Source organism: Mytilus galloprovincialis, chromosome 3 (genome assembly GCF_965363235.1).
Source record: "Mytilus galloprovincialis chromosome 3, xbMytGall1.hap1.1, whole genome shotgun sequence".
Taxonomy (NCBI): Eukaryota; Metazoa; Mollusca; class Bivalvia; order Mytilida; family Mytilidae; genus Mytilus; species Mytilus galloprovincialis.
Window position 1 is genome coordinate 22,344,282 of NC_134840.1, and position 20,666 is coordinate 22,364,947.

At 33.1% G+C, this 20,666-nt stretch overlaps 1 protein-coding gene across 1 annotated transcript; it reads right to left on the reverse strand.

The window, feature by feature from the left end:
- Window positions 1-2,880: 2,880 nt before the first annotated feature.
- Window positions 2,881-11,917, reverse strand: LOC143067432 (uncharacterized). Its single transcript, XM_076240697.1, has 9 exons — window positions 11,802-11,917; window positions 9,510-9,773; window positions 8,977-9,072; window positions 7,414-7,588; window positions 5,666-5,787; window positions 5,120-5,258; window positions 4,691-4,830; window positions 3,931-3,999; window positions 2,881-3,313 (listed from the first exon to the last, which is right to left on the reverse strand). Exons 1-9 carry the CDS (start codon window positions 11,836-11,838, stop codon window positions 3,105-3,107), a joined length of 1,251 nt encoding a protein of 416 aa, XP_076096812.1. The 5' UTR covers window positions 11,839-11,917; the 3' UTR covers window positions 2,881-3,104.
- Window positions 11,918-20,666: the final 8,749 nt, after the last annotated feature.

A 20,666-nucleotide genomic window follows, 5' to 3' on the forward strand; every position in this document is an offset into this window, starting at 1 on the left:
TTTTCAAGTAGCCACTGAACCATGAAAATAAAGTCAAGGACAAAGGACATGTGATTGACGGAAACTTCGTAACATAAGGCATCTATATACAAAGTATGAAACATCCAGTTCTTCCACCTTCAAAATATAAAGCTTTTAAGAAGTTAGCTAACGCCGCAGCCGCCGCCGGATCACTATCCCGAAGTCGAGCTTTCAGCGACTAAAGTCGCAGGCTCGACAAAAGCTTTATTCATGACTTCTTCACATGAAGAAAATTTAGAATGGAAACTTATTCCCTTGAATAAAATTGAGAATGGAAAAGGGGAATTTGTAAAAGAGACAACAACCATAATAAAGAGCAGAAAACAGCCGAAGGCCACCAACGGGTCTTAAGTACAGCGGAAAAAATTCCCCACGCGATGGTGTGCTTCAGCTGGTCCTTAAACAAAAATGTGTAAACAAAGTAGTGACGCCTAGTGTCATTGATTATATTATGGGCTTATCAAAGAAAGATCATTACACTACTTTTTTCACTTTGTAGGTTATGTTGAATCTTGACGTTTTGAGCTGTTTTGAACTTTTAAATGATAAACTTAATGACATGGATTGGTTACATTTGTATTTATGCAGAAATGGCAATAACCATGAGAGAAATTTTGATCACTTTTTCATTTCTTTCACTCTACATTTGGTTTTGCCTGTACCAAGTCAGGAATATGACAGTTGTTGTCCATTCGCTTGATGTGGTTTGTCATTTGATTTTGCCATTTGATTTTGCCATTTGATTAGGGACTTTCCGATTAAATTTTCCTCGGAGTTCAGTATTTTTGTGATTTTACTTTTTATTCAATAGAAATAAGAAGTTATGGTATGAGTGACAATGAGTGCCAATGAGACAACTCTCATTCCAAGTCGCAATGAGTAAAGAGTAAACAATTATAGGTCAAAGACAACAATCTGTACTAGTATACATATTTTTAAGGGGCCAGCTGAAGGACGCCTACGAGTGCGGGAGTTTCTCGCTACAATGAAGACCCATTGGTGGCTTTCGGCTGTTGTCTGCTCTATGGTCGGGTTGTTGTCGCTTTGACACATTCCCCATTTCCTTTCTCAATTTTACTAATTAGTTATCAAAGGTACCAGGATTATAATTTAATACGCCATACGCTCGTTTCGACTACATTAAAGAAAATAAACTGACAACGCCATGGCAAAAAATGAAAAAGACAAACAGAAAAACAATCGTACACATGACACAACATATAAAACTAAAGAATAAGCAACACAAACCCCACCAAAAACTGATGCTCCGGAAGGGTAAGCTCCTGCTCCACATGTGGCACCCGTCGTGTTGCTCATGTTATAACAAATCCGATAAATAGGTCACATTCATGAAAGGGAAGGGGATTGTAGTTACGACGTAAGGAACATATCCGATATCATCTGTGAAACGGTTATTCCATAACGGTCAACCAACTCGTGATGGCGTCCGTAAATTTACGAAGGGATGATTTCAACTTCACCATTTGGAACTCTTGGTTATTAGCTTCCTTGTGAGCAGCAACCCTCTATCAAGAAAATCATGATAGGAAATGCAAGCACGGGAATATCGAATCAATTCGGAGATATATACTCCGTATGCAGATGCTGCTGGAATGTTGCTACTTAGAAACGGAAAGTTCACAATTGGAAAGCTGAAATCATCTCTTTTGTCGCAAAGTTTTGTTTTCAACCGACCCTCATTGTCAATTTCTAGATGTAAGTCAAGATATGAGACCGACTTAAAAGAGTGACAAAAGATACCAAAGGGACAGTCAAACTCATAAATCTAAAACAAACTGACAACGCCATGGCTAAAAATGAAAAAAGAAAAACAGAAAAACAATAGTACACATGACACAACATAGAAAACTAAAAAATAAACAACACTAACCCCAACAAAAACTAGGGGTGATCTCAGGTGCTCCGGAAGGGAAAGCAGATCCTGCTCCACATGTGGCACCCGTCGTGTTGCTTATGTGATTACAAATCCGGTAAATAGTCTAATTGTATCTGTTGTATCCTTGATCTCTAGTTCGATTGGATAGATGCGTTCAACATAGTCACCAAATTTTGAATTATTTAGTGAGAGAACATCGTCTATATAGTGGAAAGTAAAGTTAAAGGATATTGCCAACTTCTTATCTTTCTTCCTAAGAAGTTCCTTTATGAAGTCAGACTCATAATAATAAAGAAACAAGTCGGCAAGAAGAGGGGCACAATTGATTTCCATTGGAATGTCGACAGCCTGTTGAAAAACACGCCCTCCGAACGTAACAAATATGTTGTCAATCAAAAAATCAAGCATCTTGATAATGTCAGATTGAAACAGAGTGATCCTCATCAGTGACGGTCAGATCAAAATAGTTATAAAGCCAAACAAGTATAAAGTTGTAGAGCATTGAGGACCAAAATATTTCAACACATTGTGCCAAATACGGCTAAGGTAATCTATTCCTGGGATAAGAAAATCCTTAATTTTCGTAAAATTCAAAGTTTTGTAACAGGAAATTTATAAAAATTACCTTATATTTGATATTCATGTCAACACCGAAGTGCTGACTACTGGGCTGGTGATACCCTCGGGGATGAAACATCCACCAGCAGCGGCATCGACTCAGTGGTGTAAATAGTTATCAAAGGTACCAGGATTATAATTTAATTCGCCAGACGAGTCTATGTCAGCTGTTCTTTTGTTTGGTGTTGTACTATAGATTTGCATATTTGGATGGCTGATTTAACTTGATGGAGATCATAATATAAATAGTCGGACTGAGTGTTAATGTAAGACCCATGGCGGATCAATTATTCTTCTGGATGGATAGCAAACAGCTGGAGGGATTACACGAACAAAGATCAACAAGCAGTGCTAAAACTTTATTACATTGTTTTATATAGAAAAATTACAAATCTAAAAGTAAACAATAGTACATAATGAAAGTAAAATGTACTTGTCGAGATAGAAAAGATTTAGGTGAAAACAAAAGATGTAAATATCAGTGGTCTTTAAAAATCATCCCTATCAACTTTGAAATAAATATGAAAGTATAAATAGATATATTAGCTCATATTGATAAAAATGTCAATCAAGCATAATTCTGTCTTGTGCATTTGCAGATCGTTTCTGGACAATAACCTAGATTGCAGTTGTTAGTACACCATTCATGAAATCCTTGTCGGTTTTCGTATATTCCTATTGCCTGGCATGTCAATGTATATGTTGACGAATATGAAGCAGCAGTTGTTGGTAATGGTGTTATATTTCTAGTGGTGAAACTAGGTGTTGTTCTTTGATCTGAAACATTGAATACTTTTTTTTCTATTTCTCGATCATTTTACGGGAATTTAACACTAAACTTCTCTGTTATATGCGATTTTCAATTAAATATTCTAAATATCTTAATAATGCAAATTTTAGCAGTATAATGATTACCAGTAGAATGATAATGCCGAATATCTGATGAAGTTTACTTCTGGATTTAAAATGTTGATAACATATATGTATATATTCATTCTGCAGATCTGTAAATATAATAATTCAAGCCCCTGTTTTTTTTTTTTGCAATATGTAAGCAAGAAACAATTGTATTTTTCTCTCAATAAACGTGTTTGCTTCCTTTCACTTCGAATAATTTTTTTCCAAAGCAGCATCCAATTCGGTATGATATACTTTAAAAGCGTCTTATAATATCTATTTAAAAATTACTTGTTGCAACTTTATATTGTAGTCTTTTTTAATTTTTTATTGAACTATTCAGTGAGAAACATCTCTGTTTTGTTAAAATTGGGGAGTAGAAAAATCTATTTCAACGGAAAGCTGAGTTTCTTTTATCTTGTGTTTTTTTTACGACAAAAAGTCCAAAACAATGATACTGGGATGATTTGGGTATGTCCTGTACAACTTATACGTACATTGTTTTGTTCCGGCTGTAGCCGTGTCTTGCGTCGGTTTAGGTCCTGCTGCAGTTGGTTTAATAATTCCTAAGAAATATACATACAATTTCAAGAATGCGATTTATGTCCACTTATTCGATAAACAAAACTTGAAATGTTTTTGTTTTTTTTTATCAGATATCTTTCAAATTCGTCAAAAGATGATATACTTTGAGTCAATGGTACAGACGATATAGAAGATATCTCGATATTGTAATGAACAAAATAACACTTTTATCGCATACTTTTCGATATGTTTAATAAAGGCATACATGATTTTTTTTTTTAACTTTTACGTTTCAAGAATTGACAGGAAAATTATCACAGCTTTCAAATGAACATCACTTTTATTTTGCAAAGTATACCTTGTATTATAGGCATGTCAATCAAAGTTGAAGTTGCAGATTAATTGCATTAAAAAAAGTAAACTGAAAAATTAATTGTTACAAAGGGGCCGTAAATAATTTGCTTGCCAACTTCAAATGCATATAGAAAAACATTTAGTAGGTACAACTATGATATGATCGACATCTAGCAATTGATTCTACTCAAAGGATGCTAGGGGTCCTTCTTTTTGATATTGTTAGTTTTTTTGTGTACATGTAGCGATTTTGTGTCATGACTTGATCCATCATATTCGGACTTTTCAAATACTAATGACTTTTTTCTCTTCGATTTTAAAAAGGCAAATACAACAAAATAATTCAAATTTCATTTTTGTCAGTTTAAAACAACTTACCGGACAATAGATCACAATGAAGTGCATTGTTGATGGGCATAAAGGTGTGTCTTGTATAATTATACATGTATGAGAACCCTTGCCGGTCACAAACATACTTTGCAGTGGCCATAAAGCACGTCGTCCAGCTTGTTCCTATCCTATCAAATAAAGATGTTTACTGTAAGACTTTTATATATTATAAGTTATTTGTGAATTTGTGAATTTAGTTTTAGACTTTTAACAACTTTTATTCCAGATACCAGATTCATGAAATTCTTTTTTTGTTTGTTCATAAGATTCTTAAAGAATCTGAGAATTAAAGACATAAGTTTGTTTGGAGTGTCCGATTAGGGCGTCAAAACAATTTAAGCAATAATAAAAACAAACATTAAAAACACATACCAAAATCTCAATGAAAAAATACATTATAAAACATTATTTCGGTACCTGCAAAATTCGACGGTGTGGTTAAAGACGCTTTTCTCTCCCATGATGAATGGTGTCATCTCTTCTACGTTGTTCATACAGTGTGAAGTAGTATTAACCACTGCCAAACTATGTATACATCTGTTGCCGTTCAGTAATGCTTAAAGAAAAAAAAAATTAATGCAGTAAAGTTCACAACAAATTAAGAAAAAAACAGTATAAAGGATATAGATATAGTGTCTTTTACAACCAGTCTTTATGACAAATTGTAAGTGATAGATGTGTACCAATTTCATGAATGGATTTCAATTAAAAACGAGTTTTTGAGATTTAAAATTTTCAATTTTAACACGAAACTTTTAAAATATTAAGCTTATTTTTCCATCTTACTCATTGAATGGAAAATGATAAACCTATATTTGTTGTGATTCTTGATCATTACCCAGCAATTTAATTCAGGAGTGACTTTTACAGTTAGATGTAAAACAATAATACAGTATAAACAAATAAACAAATAAACAAATAAATTATGTTTATGATGTTTTAATAAACATTTGATGTCAATACCAGTTCTATCTGTATTACAGAGGTATCTCGAACCGCTCAAAATAACATCTCGCAGTAGACGGATATCTTTAGAACAATAATCCAACTTTGTTCCTATGCACAAATAAACATGTTCAAGACTCCTGTTGAAGATATAAAAGTATTTTGTTCATAAATTGTGTTATATTCGACAGGTTACAACCTGTAGAACGTATACACCAAAAACTGTATTCCAACTTGTAAAAAATGTTCAAAGGAAATATATTGAACCGTTAATAAAATAAAAAGGGAAATAAAATTATTCTTGATTTGTTTATAAACTTACTTCCAAAATTCAAGTACTCACAATACATATTTCTGGAATAGCATAAATAAAGTAGAATGAAATTCAAAACAGTGTGGCTGTGGCCATTGATTGACACATTAAATTCATCCATTGACTGTGACAATTTACGTGAACGTTTGTCTGTAACGACCACTGTTCACAACGTACCTACGATAGACATTTAAACTGTGGGGTCACCAAAGGTTTCTTAACGCCTTTAATCATAAAATAATTCGACAAATTAATCAGGAATAACCTTTATGTGTTGATTTATATAATTGATATAAATCAAAACATCGTGTTATTTCTGAATATTTTTCGAATTACTTTATTAAGGTGTTGAGAACCTTTGATGACCCCATAGTTTAAGTGTCTTTAAAAAGTACATAATGAGCAGTGGTAGTTACATACAAACGTTCACCTAAATTGTCCCAGTCAATGGATGAATTTAATGTGTCAATCAATAGCCACAGCCACACTGTTTTGAATTTCATTCTATAAATACGAGAACATAACTTTAATGAGAAAATGCAACTTAACCAATAGCATATTAAAACACAGCTAAATTGTCCGGTGAAGTTGCCATATTTGATTGATTTGCGAAGCAGTGGTCACCATACAATCGAGCATACAACACATATATTATCAGGTCAAATTATATAAACACTGGCTGACTAAACAGAGTCTAAAAAACGTTTACATTTACAACAAGTAAAAATAAATCTTTTCCCGACTGTTAATGACTCCTTTACAGTAAATCTGTTGGATGTGAACTGATCAATAATTTAGCTTTCATTTACTACGAGTAAGCGTCGGTATAGTGTTGTATCTTTTATCTTCATGTAAGTGTTGTTTGTCCTTGCTGATATAATGATTAAAGCCATTTCTAACTGATGTTTACAGTTTTACTGGTATGCCATTGTTCCTGGTTAGGCAAGGATTGAATGTTTATTTTCATATTTAACCTCGTCCTATTCTTTATGAAATAGAAGTAACTTCAGGCTCTTGTCAAAAACAAGGAGACCAAAGAAGCTGGATCATTTAATTTTGCATTCAGATATATTTTTTTTTCATCAACTATCCAAACTTGTATGATTCGGCTCCATCAATATAGCATCCAGAACTAGAAATTAAAGAAACAACAAGCAGGGCTTTCACGGACTAGTTTTAGACTTATACCTCGAATTTGACAAGAGCGGTCATCTTAGTATCATGATTTATGACAAAGGAGACGATTTTAATTTTTGAAATTATACGTTTACCCCACCTTAGCAGCAATATAACAAATTAATCTGCATATAGGATGACAAGTGTGCCTCCATCCCGCTTTACAGGATTATTAAGGACAAACTTTAATTGATACACAATATCAACCCCCATGTTTTTGGATGGATCGTTCGAAAATAGAAACGAAAGGTTTTTAGTAATATGTAAATATACTCGCCAACAAAAGTTTTCAACCTCGGTTATATTTGTAAAACTCGCAGTAGGGAATCTCTGAAGTGTATTAGTTCCTACTGTTCTAGTACATTGGAGAGCACCCTTAAAATCACATTGTCCTGGTACCTGTGTTGTAGATTGTATCACAGGAGAACTGATTGTAGGTTGTGAAGTAAATCCTGAAAAAAAATTATTTGGAGCATTTATTCGTCGAAGCATTTACAGACCGTTATAAGTATTTTGACGGATGAATTTATTGCCTTTACTTGCTCTAGTTACAAATTTCACCTATATATGAATTCAAATTATTAGCGCTTTTCAAAGAAATGTGTCTTTATAAAAAGTGAGTGCAAAAAACATTTGCTACAATTTAGATCTTTAATGAAACCTTATAGAACGTTATATGGATCCTCAATGCTCTTCAACTTTGTACTTGTTTGGCTTTATAAATATTTTGATATGAGCGTCAGTGATGAGTCTTATGTAGACAAAACGCGCGTCTGACGTACTAAATTATAATCCTGGCATAATTGTACAAACGTTCAGTTCCATAAACTCTCGGGAGTATACTTATATTGAAAATATGTGTGCAGAATTCGGGCAAACACATTTGGAAATACATTGTAAATGCAATAAAAAACGTTTCGTCTGCAAAACTATTTTTCAATCTAAATTACAATGTCAAAGAAACGAAATAACAACATGACACATAAACATAAAAGTTGTGTTCCAAAACTTAACTACAAAGCGCGGTTGAATTTTTTTTCGAATACATGTATTTCCTTTTTCGCTAACTTCTTTGAAATATAACATATCTAAAGGGGACAAACAATAAACGGTAAATATGAGAAATAGTGGGATATATCAAAAGTAAGATTCATAAAAACGTGGATTTAATAAACTCTCCGTTAGAATTCTTCGGGACTCGGGAACAAATTCTTTATCTTTTCGGGAATTCCTGGTTCAGCGTTTATATTTCATGAATTAGGGATGGTACCCGCTCCTAACTAAATACTTCCTCACCATCATGCTTCTGAAATGTCCTTTGTATTATACACTAGACACCAAACCATGGAAAGCCAAATACACTAAATATTTGACTTCACCCAAACGTAGTTCTAAGGAGCTAAAAGTAATATCTAAACCCAATTAATGTCAACTTTGCTTGAAAGAGTTGCTTTAAAACATTAAATTATTATAACCATAATGTTACATTAAACTCATGCTGTCATGAAACAATAACTTTTTATCCCTATTTTGTGGATGAGTGATGGTATGTGTATTTGTTTTTTGTATCGTTTCTGTTTCGTTGGTTAGCTAAGTCCAACATGCCTGTGAATTGTGATTTTTGTGTTTTATGTAATAGTTATCAAAGGAACCAGGGTTATTATTCAATATGCCAGACGCACGTTTCGTCTACATATTAAGACTCATCAGTGACGCTCAGATTAAAATAGTTATAAAGCCAAACAAGTACAAAGTTGAAGAGCAAATCAACCGGGTAATTCTTACAATTGTTTTAATATATCCTTATTGTGCAAGGAAAACAAAATGATTCGATACTTACGAATAACAGAAACTTCTACTGACTTTTCCGCTAAAACCTGGTCATTTTGAGAGTGAATCTCACAACTGAAAAATCCATCATGCTCTTCCTTTATCCCTAAAAAAAGTGAAGTTGTGTTTATAATGTACATTATGGGTTTTGCTCATTGATCAAGAATTGATTTTTTATGTGTCTCTTTATTGGTTCTGTACGAGTATGTATTTCATGAACTCGGAAAATTTACAGAATGAAAGTAAAATTGAAATCTTTCAATCAATTATATTTGAGGTCAAGTAAAATGTACTATATGCCATTTGTGGCTATACGTAGATTTGAAGACTATGCCTGAATGGCTATTTTTTTTTATTAATATAAAAATAATACTTATTACTATTAGACTTTTATAAATTAGCAACAATTTACCTTTACGGAGCATCCAAATTCACCATCGTTTTTTTTCTCGTGTTTTGTTGGGTTTGTATTCTTTGTAGTTTTTTTTTAAATTCCTTATTTCTTAATGTACTTTCCTGGTCAGTATTAGGTTAGTTACATACCTTGAAGAAACTGTAGTGTAAATATAAGGCCTGTTGCATTAGCATCAAGTATAATATCATATTCTTGCTCAAAACGAGTTTCAACATTTGCAAGCGTTGATATTTTCCGCTTTGAACCATCCCTGTCTATCTTTTGCCACGTCAAGGGATTCATTATTAGGAAATTTGCGCTCTCCTCGGTATAACATTGTAAATCTGGTTTATCACCTATTTGTACATTTATATGTTCTGTGTTGAGCTCCAGATGAATTACAGCATTTGCCACTGAAAAAAAATGTGTTCTACTCAATACTACCCTGCTAATATTTATTTTGTCGTTTCAATATCAACAAATACACCTTAATTGAATATAATACACCATAATATATTTTCCCCAATGTTTGCAGCTCGAAACCAGGGATATCTTCTTCGGGTTTTAAGTACTCTGTACTTATGTATCCCGTCATACTTTGAACCACACAATTATTTCATTTATTATTATTACTTTTACTGTTAAGTCTGTTTTTGTTATATCTACTTTACGTGAGTGACTCTGTATTTATGTATGCCGTCATACTTTGAACGACAAAATTATTTTATGTCTACCTGTGCGAATTTCAAACGCGCAATTTTACACCAGTACTGAAAACCTTCCATCCTTTATGGGTAGATTTTATATTATAAATAAAATCGTATAATATAAGCAAAATGAGGATGTTAAATTTGATGTATGCCTTTTTGTGCTTCTTCGTTACATTTGTTGTTTTTAGTGATTAAGATGATAACACAATGTTGACTGCTGTACCCCTATTTTTGACATTTTTACTTATTTTGTCTGTTTGTTTTGTTCACGCATCGTTGACAATGTAATGGAATTTGATGCGACTGTCATACAAGTGAGAGGTTTAGCTAGCTATAAAACCAGGTTCAATCCACCATTTTCTACATAAGAAAATACCTGTACCAAGTCAGGAATATGACAGTTGTTATCCATTCGTTTGGTGTGTTTTTACTTTTGATTTTGCCATTTGATTTGGGACTTTCCTTTTTGAATTTTCCTCGGAGTTCAGTATTTTTGTGTTTTTACTTTTTATATGTCTGTTGCGTGGTGTCAAATCGACAGAAACCCCTCATCTCATTTAATGATTACAATATTGGCACACACATGAGAAAAATATAAATGTTACAAAACATTAGTTGAATGTATACTTAAAAAACAGGTATATTTCATACAAACAAGGAAACTGACAAAAATATACTGGAGAAGTTTTTTGGACAAGAGGATAAGATTGTGATATTCATTATCACAGGGCACCTTAACAACTATTATATATATAATACTTTGTAGATTTTTCCGTCAAAATTTGTCCACAAGCTTTTAGAATTGGTTAAATTCCGGATGCATGTGTCTATCAAATTAAGATAGCTATAAAGAAAACATTTTAGTTAGTGCCAATTTTGATGTGTATGGAATGTTGTTTTTATTGTGCTGCATGGTGCCAAAATATTTTGGATTTCTAAAGACTTTCGAGATCTCTAAGACTCATTGCCGAGCTGAAAACAAAAAATTGAATGAAACCAAATATTTGCATATTTTGAAAATTTATTTCTCTTTCGTGGTGGTAAAATTATTTCTGAATTTACATTAACCATAGAATTTAACAAACTTCCAATTTTACTACAACAGATGCGCATTTCGAAAGTCTCTTCTGTGAATGTCAACATAAGTGAAATCCCAAATCCTTACTTGAAAGCATTTATGAGCTGATAAAACCGAAGAGGGATAAGCATTAAAAAGGTATAAATTCGGACGGGCATTTCAATGAAAGAAATGCATGAGGGAGATACATTCCTTAGTTTATAATGACATCGTAAGTTTTATTTTTTTTAAACAATATCCTTATTTCGAGTCCGGTACCAAAGTACCCAGATACTGGGATACTGATTCAAATGCCATTCTGTGTTTTCCTGTAAGTGCAAAGCGGATGATAAAACATTCAAGGATTATCAGTCTCTGTCATTTTTAAATGGACATTTGACAATCAAAAGCAATTTTGAGACAAATTTCCATATTCTCTGTTTTAATTTCATTTCGTAGATAATAAACGTCTTTTGACACCATTTTTAACACAGACAACTGTGAACCAACCTTTGTAACCTTTATACGAGTCATAATTTATTTTTATTCGTTGCATTTATACAAAAATAAAAATTAATATTCAGTGTTTATTGTTAATTTTTGTATGCAAATTTGTACATATACAATATATGTTAAATTTAAAATCAACAAAATGTTTTAATGTTATCTCTTACCTGAAAACGACAGAAGATAATAGAGTAAGGCTCTCATTTTAGTAAATAGTTTTATTATAGAAAAACATTTCAATTTATATAACTATCAAGGTTCTTCCTGGACACTTCCGGGCCCTTCCTGCATCTTGTTTACAAATGAAAAACTTTACATATACAAAAATAATACAAGTCATATCACGTAAACCACAAATTTCATGTAACAAACATGTAACAAATAAAAGTGAAATTGCAAACAATTGAAAAGTCAGGTATTGAAAGGCTCTTTTTCTCTTATGGGGAGAGAAATAATAAGATTCTTTTCTTGCGCATTTTAAGAATGAAATTTTAGTTCGCAACCGTTCTTTGAATAACTGCATTATATCCCTCTTTGGTGTGACATTGTCACAATTCAATGACGTAGGTAACTGTTGAAATAGTTTTATTATTAACCCCTATTACATTTTTTGGTAAATATGAAATGATAAATGTCAATCCCTATAAAGGTATCATATGTTGCGAATAACTTGACATCATTTGTCGTGGAAGTTACATTTTTGGTTTTGCAATGTCTTGATTACATCATTCAATGATCAGTTTTGATTTTTTTTTAGCACCAATAGGTTAAACGGGCATCTCTATACCCTATTTTCTTTCTAAATTATCCCTGTGTATAGTATAGAACTATTTGTAATGAGGTTGAGAGTTAAAACTAAAACAGCCAAGGAAAACAAATAATTGTCAACATTTAACGCCGAAGAAACCATTTAGTTACTTGAAAAATGTTTATGTTTATGACATAAAATCTTCTTCTTCTTTAGTAACCATGGTTACGGAATGCCATCAACTTTTTGAGGATTACTTTCCGGCGCATGCCTGTATGAGGTCGTTTTAAGTTAATTTCATTTTTTTTTTTTTTTTACTTTTATTTATTTATTTATGAAATTTACAATTTTTTAAGTTTCAATTTTTACATGTTTTATATATATTTTTTATAACTATAAGATAAAAACAATAAGCACATTTAGTTTAGGTTAGAATATGTTTTAAGGAGCACCTCGTGAGTGAGTGCATCCTTAAAGTTGTCTGTAGAGGTTTGGTTTGAGATATCGGCCGGTAATTTGTTCCAATCTTTGATTGTTTGGCTGAAAAAAGAAAATTTAAAGGTGTCTTTATTACACTGAAGTTGTCTGTATGTCTATTGATGGGTAGTTCTTGTTCTAGACTGGCTTTTTATGAGTATATCTTGCGATGGTATTGCAATTTCATTGTTGATGACTTTGTGCAACATTTGGAGTCTGTTTTTTGGTCTGCGTTCTTGTAAGGATTGCCATTTTAGATGTTTTATCATTTCAGATACACTGCTGGTATTGTGATATCTGTTGCAGGTATATCTTGCAGCTCTTCTTTGAATTTGTTCCAATTTATATATATTTTCTGAGGTGTGTGGATCCCAAACTGTACAGCAGAATCTAGTTTTGGTCTAACTATTGTTTGGTAGGCTCTTTCCTTAACTAATTTTGAATTTATTTTTAGATTACGTCTGATGAATGCTAATGATTGGTTTGCTTTTGCTGCTGATTGTTGAATGTGTTTATTCCATTTAAGGTCTTATTGAACTTCTTCTAGGATATGACCATGCATGTTGTAATAAAAATGTATTTGTTTTTTCTTTGTTGATACTCTAAAGATGTTACATTTGTCCGGGTGGAAAGACATGAGCCAGTCTTTCTCCCATTTTATAGCTGCTTCTATGTCTTCTTGAAGCTTTATACAATCATTTTGGCAGGTTATAGGCCGATAGATTATGCTGTCGTCTGCAAGAGTCTTATTTGGCTGTGTTTTAGATAGTCTGGTAGGTCGTTAATATATATGAGAAAGAGTATTGGTCCTAGTACAGTCACCTGAGGAACACCTGATGTTACTGGAATTATGTTAGAAGTAGTGTTTTCGAGGAGTACTGTTTGGGTTCTATTGGAGAGGAATGAATCGATCCAATGAATTGCCTGATCAGAGATGCCATAGTGTTTTAGTTTGTAAAGTAGGCGTTTGTGTGGCACTTTATCAAACGCTTTTGCAAAGTCCATGATTACTAGGTCAGTTTGAATGTTTTTGTCGTTGTTTTGAGCAAGTTGGTGTACAAGAGAAATTACTTGTGATTCACATGATCTTTTAGATCTAAATCCATGTTGTAGTTCATACAATATTTTGTTTGTTTCTAGGTGTTTCATCATGTTACTTGCTAATATATGTTCTAATAATTTACATGAGATGCAGGTAAGTGATATTGGTCTGTAATTTCCAGGATGATGTTTGTCTCCTTTTTTAAATACTGGTGTAACGTTAGCATGGTTCCAGTCCGATTTAATATTTCATATCCAAATCCCGGTAGAATTTGACAACTTTAAGAAGTTGACAAGTGTGTCTGAGTGAAACATATACGGGAGAAATTGCTCTTTATTTACTTAATTTCTTGTATGTATGACCTTTATTTAAGTCAAACAGATGCGTAGCTTTTCTTCCTAAGCAAGTATTTTCATTTTATGCGTTATTGATATAACGGATATCACAGCGTACATGTATGGTTTTCTTATATCCGGATCATGTAGTGCAATAAGACTATAAAATTTACAACTGTTGTAATTTCGAAATATTGTTGAGTTTTGAAACATTATTTATCAATCCTTTTTATATAGAATCGTATAAGTACGTGATTGATTCGTCTTTCAGTTCTGCATGAAAGTTCGTATATATTCAGTCAACCTGCCACGTATGGCCAGTATTAGCTGGAATAAAGAGTACACTCTGGATCACTCTGAAGCGTATCGGATCCTATGTCGTAGAATATTATAAGCAGATTATTTTTTGGGGGTTTTCAAAGTGTCTGGTCATTTTAGTGTTTGCTGAGAAGATGGTTTCTATATATTGATCCGATATTCGTGGAGACCAAATTAAATGGCATACACATTTGACATTACAAACCGATTCAGTATGTTAACAGTCCTTCCTGAGTCGGTGGCAAGTGAGATAGCACTATGATTTTCTAAGGCCGCGATCAAAATCTATTGATGAACATTAACTCTTTTGAGCTTTTACATCATCTTTTACAAACAAAACGTTTAAAACAAGCACGTTTATTACAAATTTGAAAACAAGCATACCAATCACAACTGATAAAACCAAAGCATGACATGAAAGATGTACTATATAAATGACTTGAAATAATAACTATGTTAGACTACGCAGAAATGTTACTAGTACAGTAAATAATCATTATTGATTACTTGTACATAAAGCAGTTAAAATAGATATAGGAAGATGTGGTATGAGTGCCAATGAGACAACTCTCCATCCAAGTAACAATTTATGAAAGTAAACCATTATAGGTCAAGGTACGGCCTTCAACACGGAGCCTTGCCTCACATCGAACAGCAAGCAAAAACACACTAATAACAGTATAGCCCACCATATTCTGTATGTGCCTATCTCAACACACTAATAACAGTATAGCCCACCATATTCTGTATGTGCCTATCTCAACACACTAATAACAGTATAGCCCACCATATTCTGTATGTGCCTATATCAACACACTAATAACAGTATAGCCCACCATATTCTGTATGTGCCTATCTCAACACACTAATAACAGTATAGCCCACCATATTCTGTATGTGCCTATCTCAACACACTAATAACAGTATAGCCCACCATATTCTGTATGTGCCTATCTCAACACACTAATAACAGTATAGCCCACCATATTCTGTATGTGCTTATCTCAACACACTAATAACAGTATAGCCCGCCATATTCTGTATGTGCCTATCTCAACACACTAATAACAGTATAGCCCACCATATTCTGTATGTGCCTATCTCAACACACTAATAACAGTATAGCCCACCATATTCTGTATGTGCCTATCTCAACACACTAATAACAGTATAGCCCACCATATTCTGTATGTGCCTATCTCAACACACTAATAACAGTATAGCCCACCATATTCTGTATGTGCCTATCTCAACACACTAATAACAGTATAGCCCACCATATTCTGTATGTGCCTATCTCAACACACTAATAACAGTATAGCCCACCATATTCTGAATTTGCCTATCTCAACACACTAATAACAGTATAGCCCACCATATTCTGTATGTGCCTATCTCAACACACTAATAACAGTATAGCCCGCCATATTCTGTATGTGCCTATCTCAACACACTAATAACAGTATAGCCCACCATATTCTGTATGTGCCTATCTCAACACACTAATAACAGTATAGCCCACCATATTCTGTATGTGCCTATCTCAACACACTAATAACAGTATAGCCCACCATATTCTGTATGTGCCTATCTCAAGTCAAGAGCTTACAGTTCACTGGTTATCGTTGTTCGTGTCTGTCATGTTGGTGGGTTTTTCACGTAAATTGTTCTGTTAAAAATAATTAAATCCGTTAGTATCAATTGAATTGTTTAAGAATTTTCATCTTGACACCTTTTAAAGCCGACGATATGCAGTATTTGTTTATTCTTGTTTGAAGCCTGTATGGTTATCTATAACTGCTTACATCAACTTCATTTTAACTTTGGTAGAAAGTTGTCTCATTGGCCCAATCGTACTACATCTCCTTATATTTATATACACGTGGTAAGATAATTCACATATCTATCCCATCTAACTTGAAATCTAGTATAAAACAGTTATGTCCGACTCATATATATATCTTGAATAACATCTAGAAATAGACAATGAGGGTTGAGAACAAACTTTACAACAAAAGAGATCGGTTCGGCTCCCTAGTAGTGAACTTTCCATTACAGTGTAGCAATGTTGAGTATATATCTACCAATTGGTACTTTATATTAAAGAGGTTGTATTTCCTGTTATGGTTTCCTTCAAAGAGGCCGGGTTTGTGCTCACAATGGAGCTAAAAAGCCAAGGGTTTCAATAGTTGAAGTTGCAGTCATCCTTTAAATATTTTATGGACGGCATCACAAGCTGGTTAACCTTTATGGAATATCAATTGTTCCACAGATGACAATTGACATGTTATAATTGATCACCGAGTGTGTACTTACATGAACAACACGACGGCGAAGAGTGTCACATTTGGAGCAGTAATTCTTCTTACTTTTTTTGGCGGGTTTTGTGTTGCTAAGTCTTTATTGTTTCTGTGCTGTGTTCCATTGACCTTTTTCGTTTGTTTGCGATGGCATTGTCAGTCTGTTTTCGACATGAATTTGAATATGTATTTGGTATATCTTCCGCTTTATTTTATGGCACATTCAGCAGAAAAAAAGCCTTTTAATTATTATTACATGTAACAATAAGTTTGGGAAATTGGTAATTTGTTTTTTTCTTAAACTATGGGGTCCTTCGTCCAAATGTGAGCAGCTGTGGAGCGAAAAGAATCAATGCCATGTCTCTTTTTATTAACTGTGTTGTTCATTTGTATTTCTTTATCGAACGGAGTATTTGTGATTTTTTAACATAAATCAAATTATGATAGACTCATTTGGTACATAGTTTCTACAGCTAAATTTAGTCATAATCATCCGACTTAAAGAGATGGAAGTTTTCACATATACAACCGTTTTTCATATAAGCTTGCATAACCTTTATAAACAAAACTCAATGTTCACTGTAATATTTCTCCATATTAATTGTGGATTTTTATTCACAACAATATATGCTAAGTGGTCTCGCTCGTATCGTGGTAGTGCAGCAAGCTATATGTATGCTCCAAATATCAATATACTGAAAGTGTAACAAATATGCTTCAAACAAACTTATTTGTTAATTTCTATGTCATCATGGTTATTTGGTCTCTTGTGGAGAGTTGTCTCATTGGCAATCATACCACTTCTTCTTTTTTATATTTACTGGCCATCATTACAAGAAAGAAGACTTAAAAAACGATTAAATATATTCAATGGAATCACCAACAACAAAATGTTCATACCATATTAATGTTATACTAATTATTAATTTAAGCAAAGCAGACACGAACAAACATTACGACAAATTCGATGCTGCAAAGACCAGTTACAAATTTTCATTTTTCTGCCGCAAACTATTAAAGAATATGGAATACATTACCGGAACCGCAATAGTCTGCAGCCGTGACCAGTACTTCAGTGCTTCGAGGACACACTCACCAGAGAAATTCTCATTGACTCTAACAAATACATTTTTTTTGTACCTACATGCATATTCTGTATCTTGTTATACCAAAAATAAAAAATAAAAATTGGAAATATAACTGACATTATTAAATATAGAAATTGCAAAATTATTATGAAATTAGAAAAATAGATTTTTAATTAAAAACAATAAATTTGTTAAACCAAGCATGTGCCAAAAATTAGTCATCAACCCGTTGGTGTTCTTTCGATTTAAACGAAGTATTGAGCAAACTCTAATAATCAATATATCTCATGAAATTATGAAAAAAATACAGAGAGGATGAAACACGTGTCGGTGATATGTCCGGAAAATACTCCGAGAATGTACCGAATTTTATCTATGACCTTACCTTACCGCTGAATCTTCTTCCGTCCTTCAGGACAACCTCCATAGGAGTAGTAATCAACCTCCACCATTAAGAATATATCAACAGTTGTATGTACACAATATATACAGGTTTTTTTTTGTACACAGTGTTCCATTCACACGCGATTAGATGTTTATCTTCTAGTCCAAATAGGTGTGTGTGAAATGAACTCCTTTTCACCGTAGTTTTAACTGACGGCGTTAATTGTCTTATCGTATAGTATAGTGTGGAGTGACCCACGCTTACTATGCTTTCATAATATTCGTTCATTTTCAGTTGTGATATAGCAGTATAGTGTGGTGGAACCCACGCTTACTACATATTATCATAAGTTTTGGATGGATTACATCACAGTTGTTATATTTTTAATTTAACTTTCTTTTTCTCTTTTTGTTGAATTGTCGTTCTAGCTCTGATCGAATGAAGGGCAAAACACAGTTTTCGAGATATAAGTTCACAGTTCTGCTCAACTTTCTTATTTAAAATGATATCTGCCTGATGTTGGTTAATTTTCGAGCAGTCCAAAATTAATTGTAATCTGGAGTCTGTCTTGATGTTGTAAAACGATATTGCTGTTTCCTTTATCAAGAAGTCATCTAGTTGTTTAAGAAACGGGTGACGTATATTTTCCAGAGTTTTACAATTAAGAAGCAGATGTATATCTTCGTTGTCTTCATCACATAGCTTACACGTCGGCGATTCGTGCTTGGTAAAGCTTGCACGTTTAGCCTGTGTCATGTATGTACCAGTGACCATTTTAAGTTTTATTCCTATTGATAATGCCCCTTTTGATGGATTGTTGTCATTTTTCAGATCAATGATTGGATGGCAATTTCTCGGTAAAAATGCATCACAGTTAAGATGAGTCAGTGAGGAATAGAATGTACAATCATGAGTTATTCTTTGAATCCAGTATGAATATATCTTTTTTTGTACTAATTTTTTCCATTCATATTTACTTGGTAGATTATCCAAGAATTGAAAAATGTCACTAAATCCATATTTGTAGAGAAGTTTTTTGGTAATAACATACCAGCTGCTACTGCTGTCTAATTCAATATGTAGTTGTCTATATACTTTATCACCCAAGTATATAAGAAAATGGTGGGTAAAAAACCCAATTTGAGAATTCTTATCTGGAGCTCTGGGCCTAATGTATACTTGTGATCCCAAAGGGCAGTAAAACCCTCGTCGAAGTTGGGGCACCCGTTTAGCTGTGTGGGATGTGCAAGTACGCAGTCACGTTCAGTCAGAATGTGAAAAAAGATCCATATGAATTTTTGTTAACATGTGAATTGGTTATCATACCAAAGCATACTTTAATGCATGCAGTATGGCGTTCATTATCACTGAACTAGTATATATTTGTTTAGGGGCCAGCTGAAGGACGCCTCCGGGTGCGGGAATTTCTTGCTACATTGAAGACCTGTTGGTGGCCTTCTGCTGTTGTTTTTTATTTGGTCGGGTTGTTGTCTCTTTGACACATTCCCCATTTCCATTCTCAATTTTAAACTTTATTGACACATGCAATATTGCTGCAACGAAGCGTACAGTATGAAATTAAACTCATCATAGATACCAGGACTAAATTCTGTATATACGCAAGACGCGCATTTCGTCTTCAAAAGACTCATCAGTGACGCTCGAATCCAAAAAAGTTTACAAGGGGCAAATAAAAAATTGTAATGATGACGAGCCGTACACAACATGAAAATAAAGACATATGAAACGTGTATTTTTTTATCTAGATACCACATAAACCTATTATATCTTTATTCTCATAAATCAAAATTCATGGTACAGAGGTATTATAAACATTAATAATATAACATATAGTCAGAATTAATACAAATGTATGATTTACAACTGGAAAAATATTTCCAGCTGCATGTCATATAAAAAACACATAATGCATGTACATGCATACAATATTATATAAAAGTTATAAAACAATGATTCCCCTAAGAGTCCAGCTGTTTATTAATCAGTCTGATAAATTTGCACAAATGATTCAACATACTGATGTTTCTAGTATTCATCAAATCATGAAATTTCAATATGTTTGGTCCATAAAAAGTTATGGTATGAGTGCCAATGAGACAACTCTCATTCCAAGTCGCAATGAGTAAACAGTAAACAATTATGGGTCAAAGACAACAATCTGTACTAGTACATATTTTTTTTGTCGCTTTGACACATTCCCCATTTTCTTTCTCAATTTTACTTATTAGTTATCAAAGGTACAAGGATTATAATTTAATACGCCATACGCTCGTTTCGTCTACATAAAAGAAAACAAACTGACAACGCCATGGCGAAAA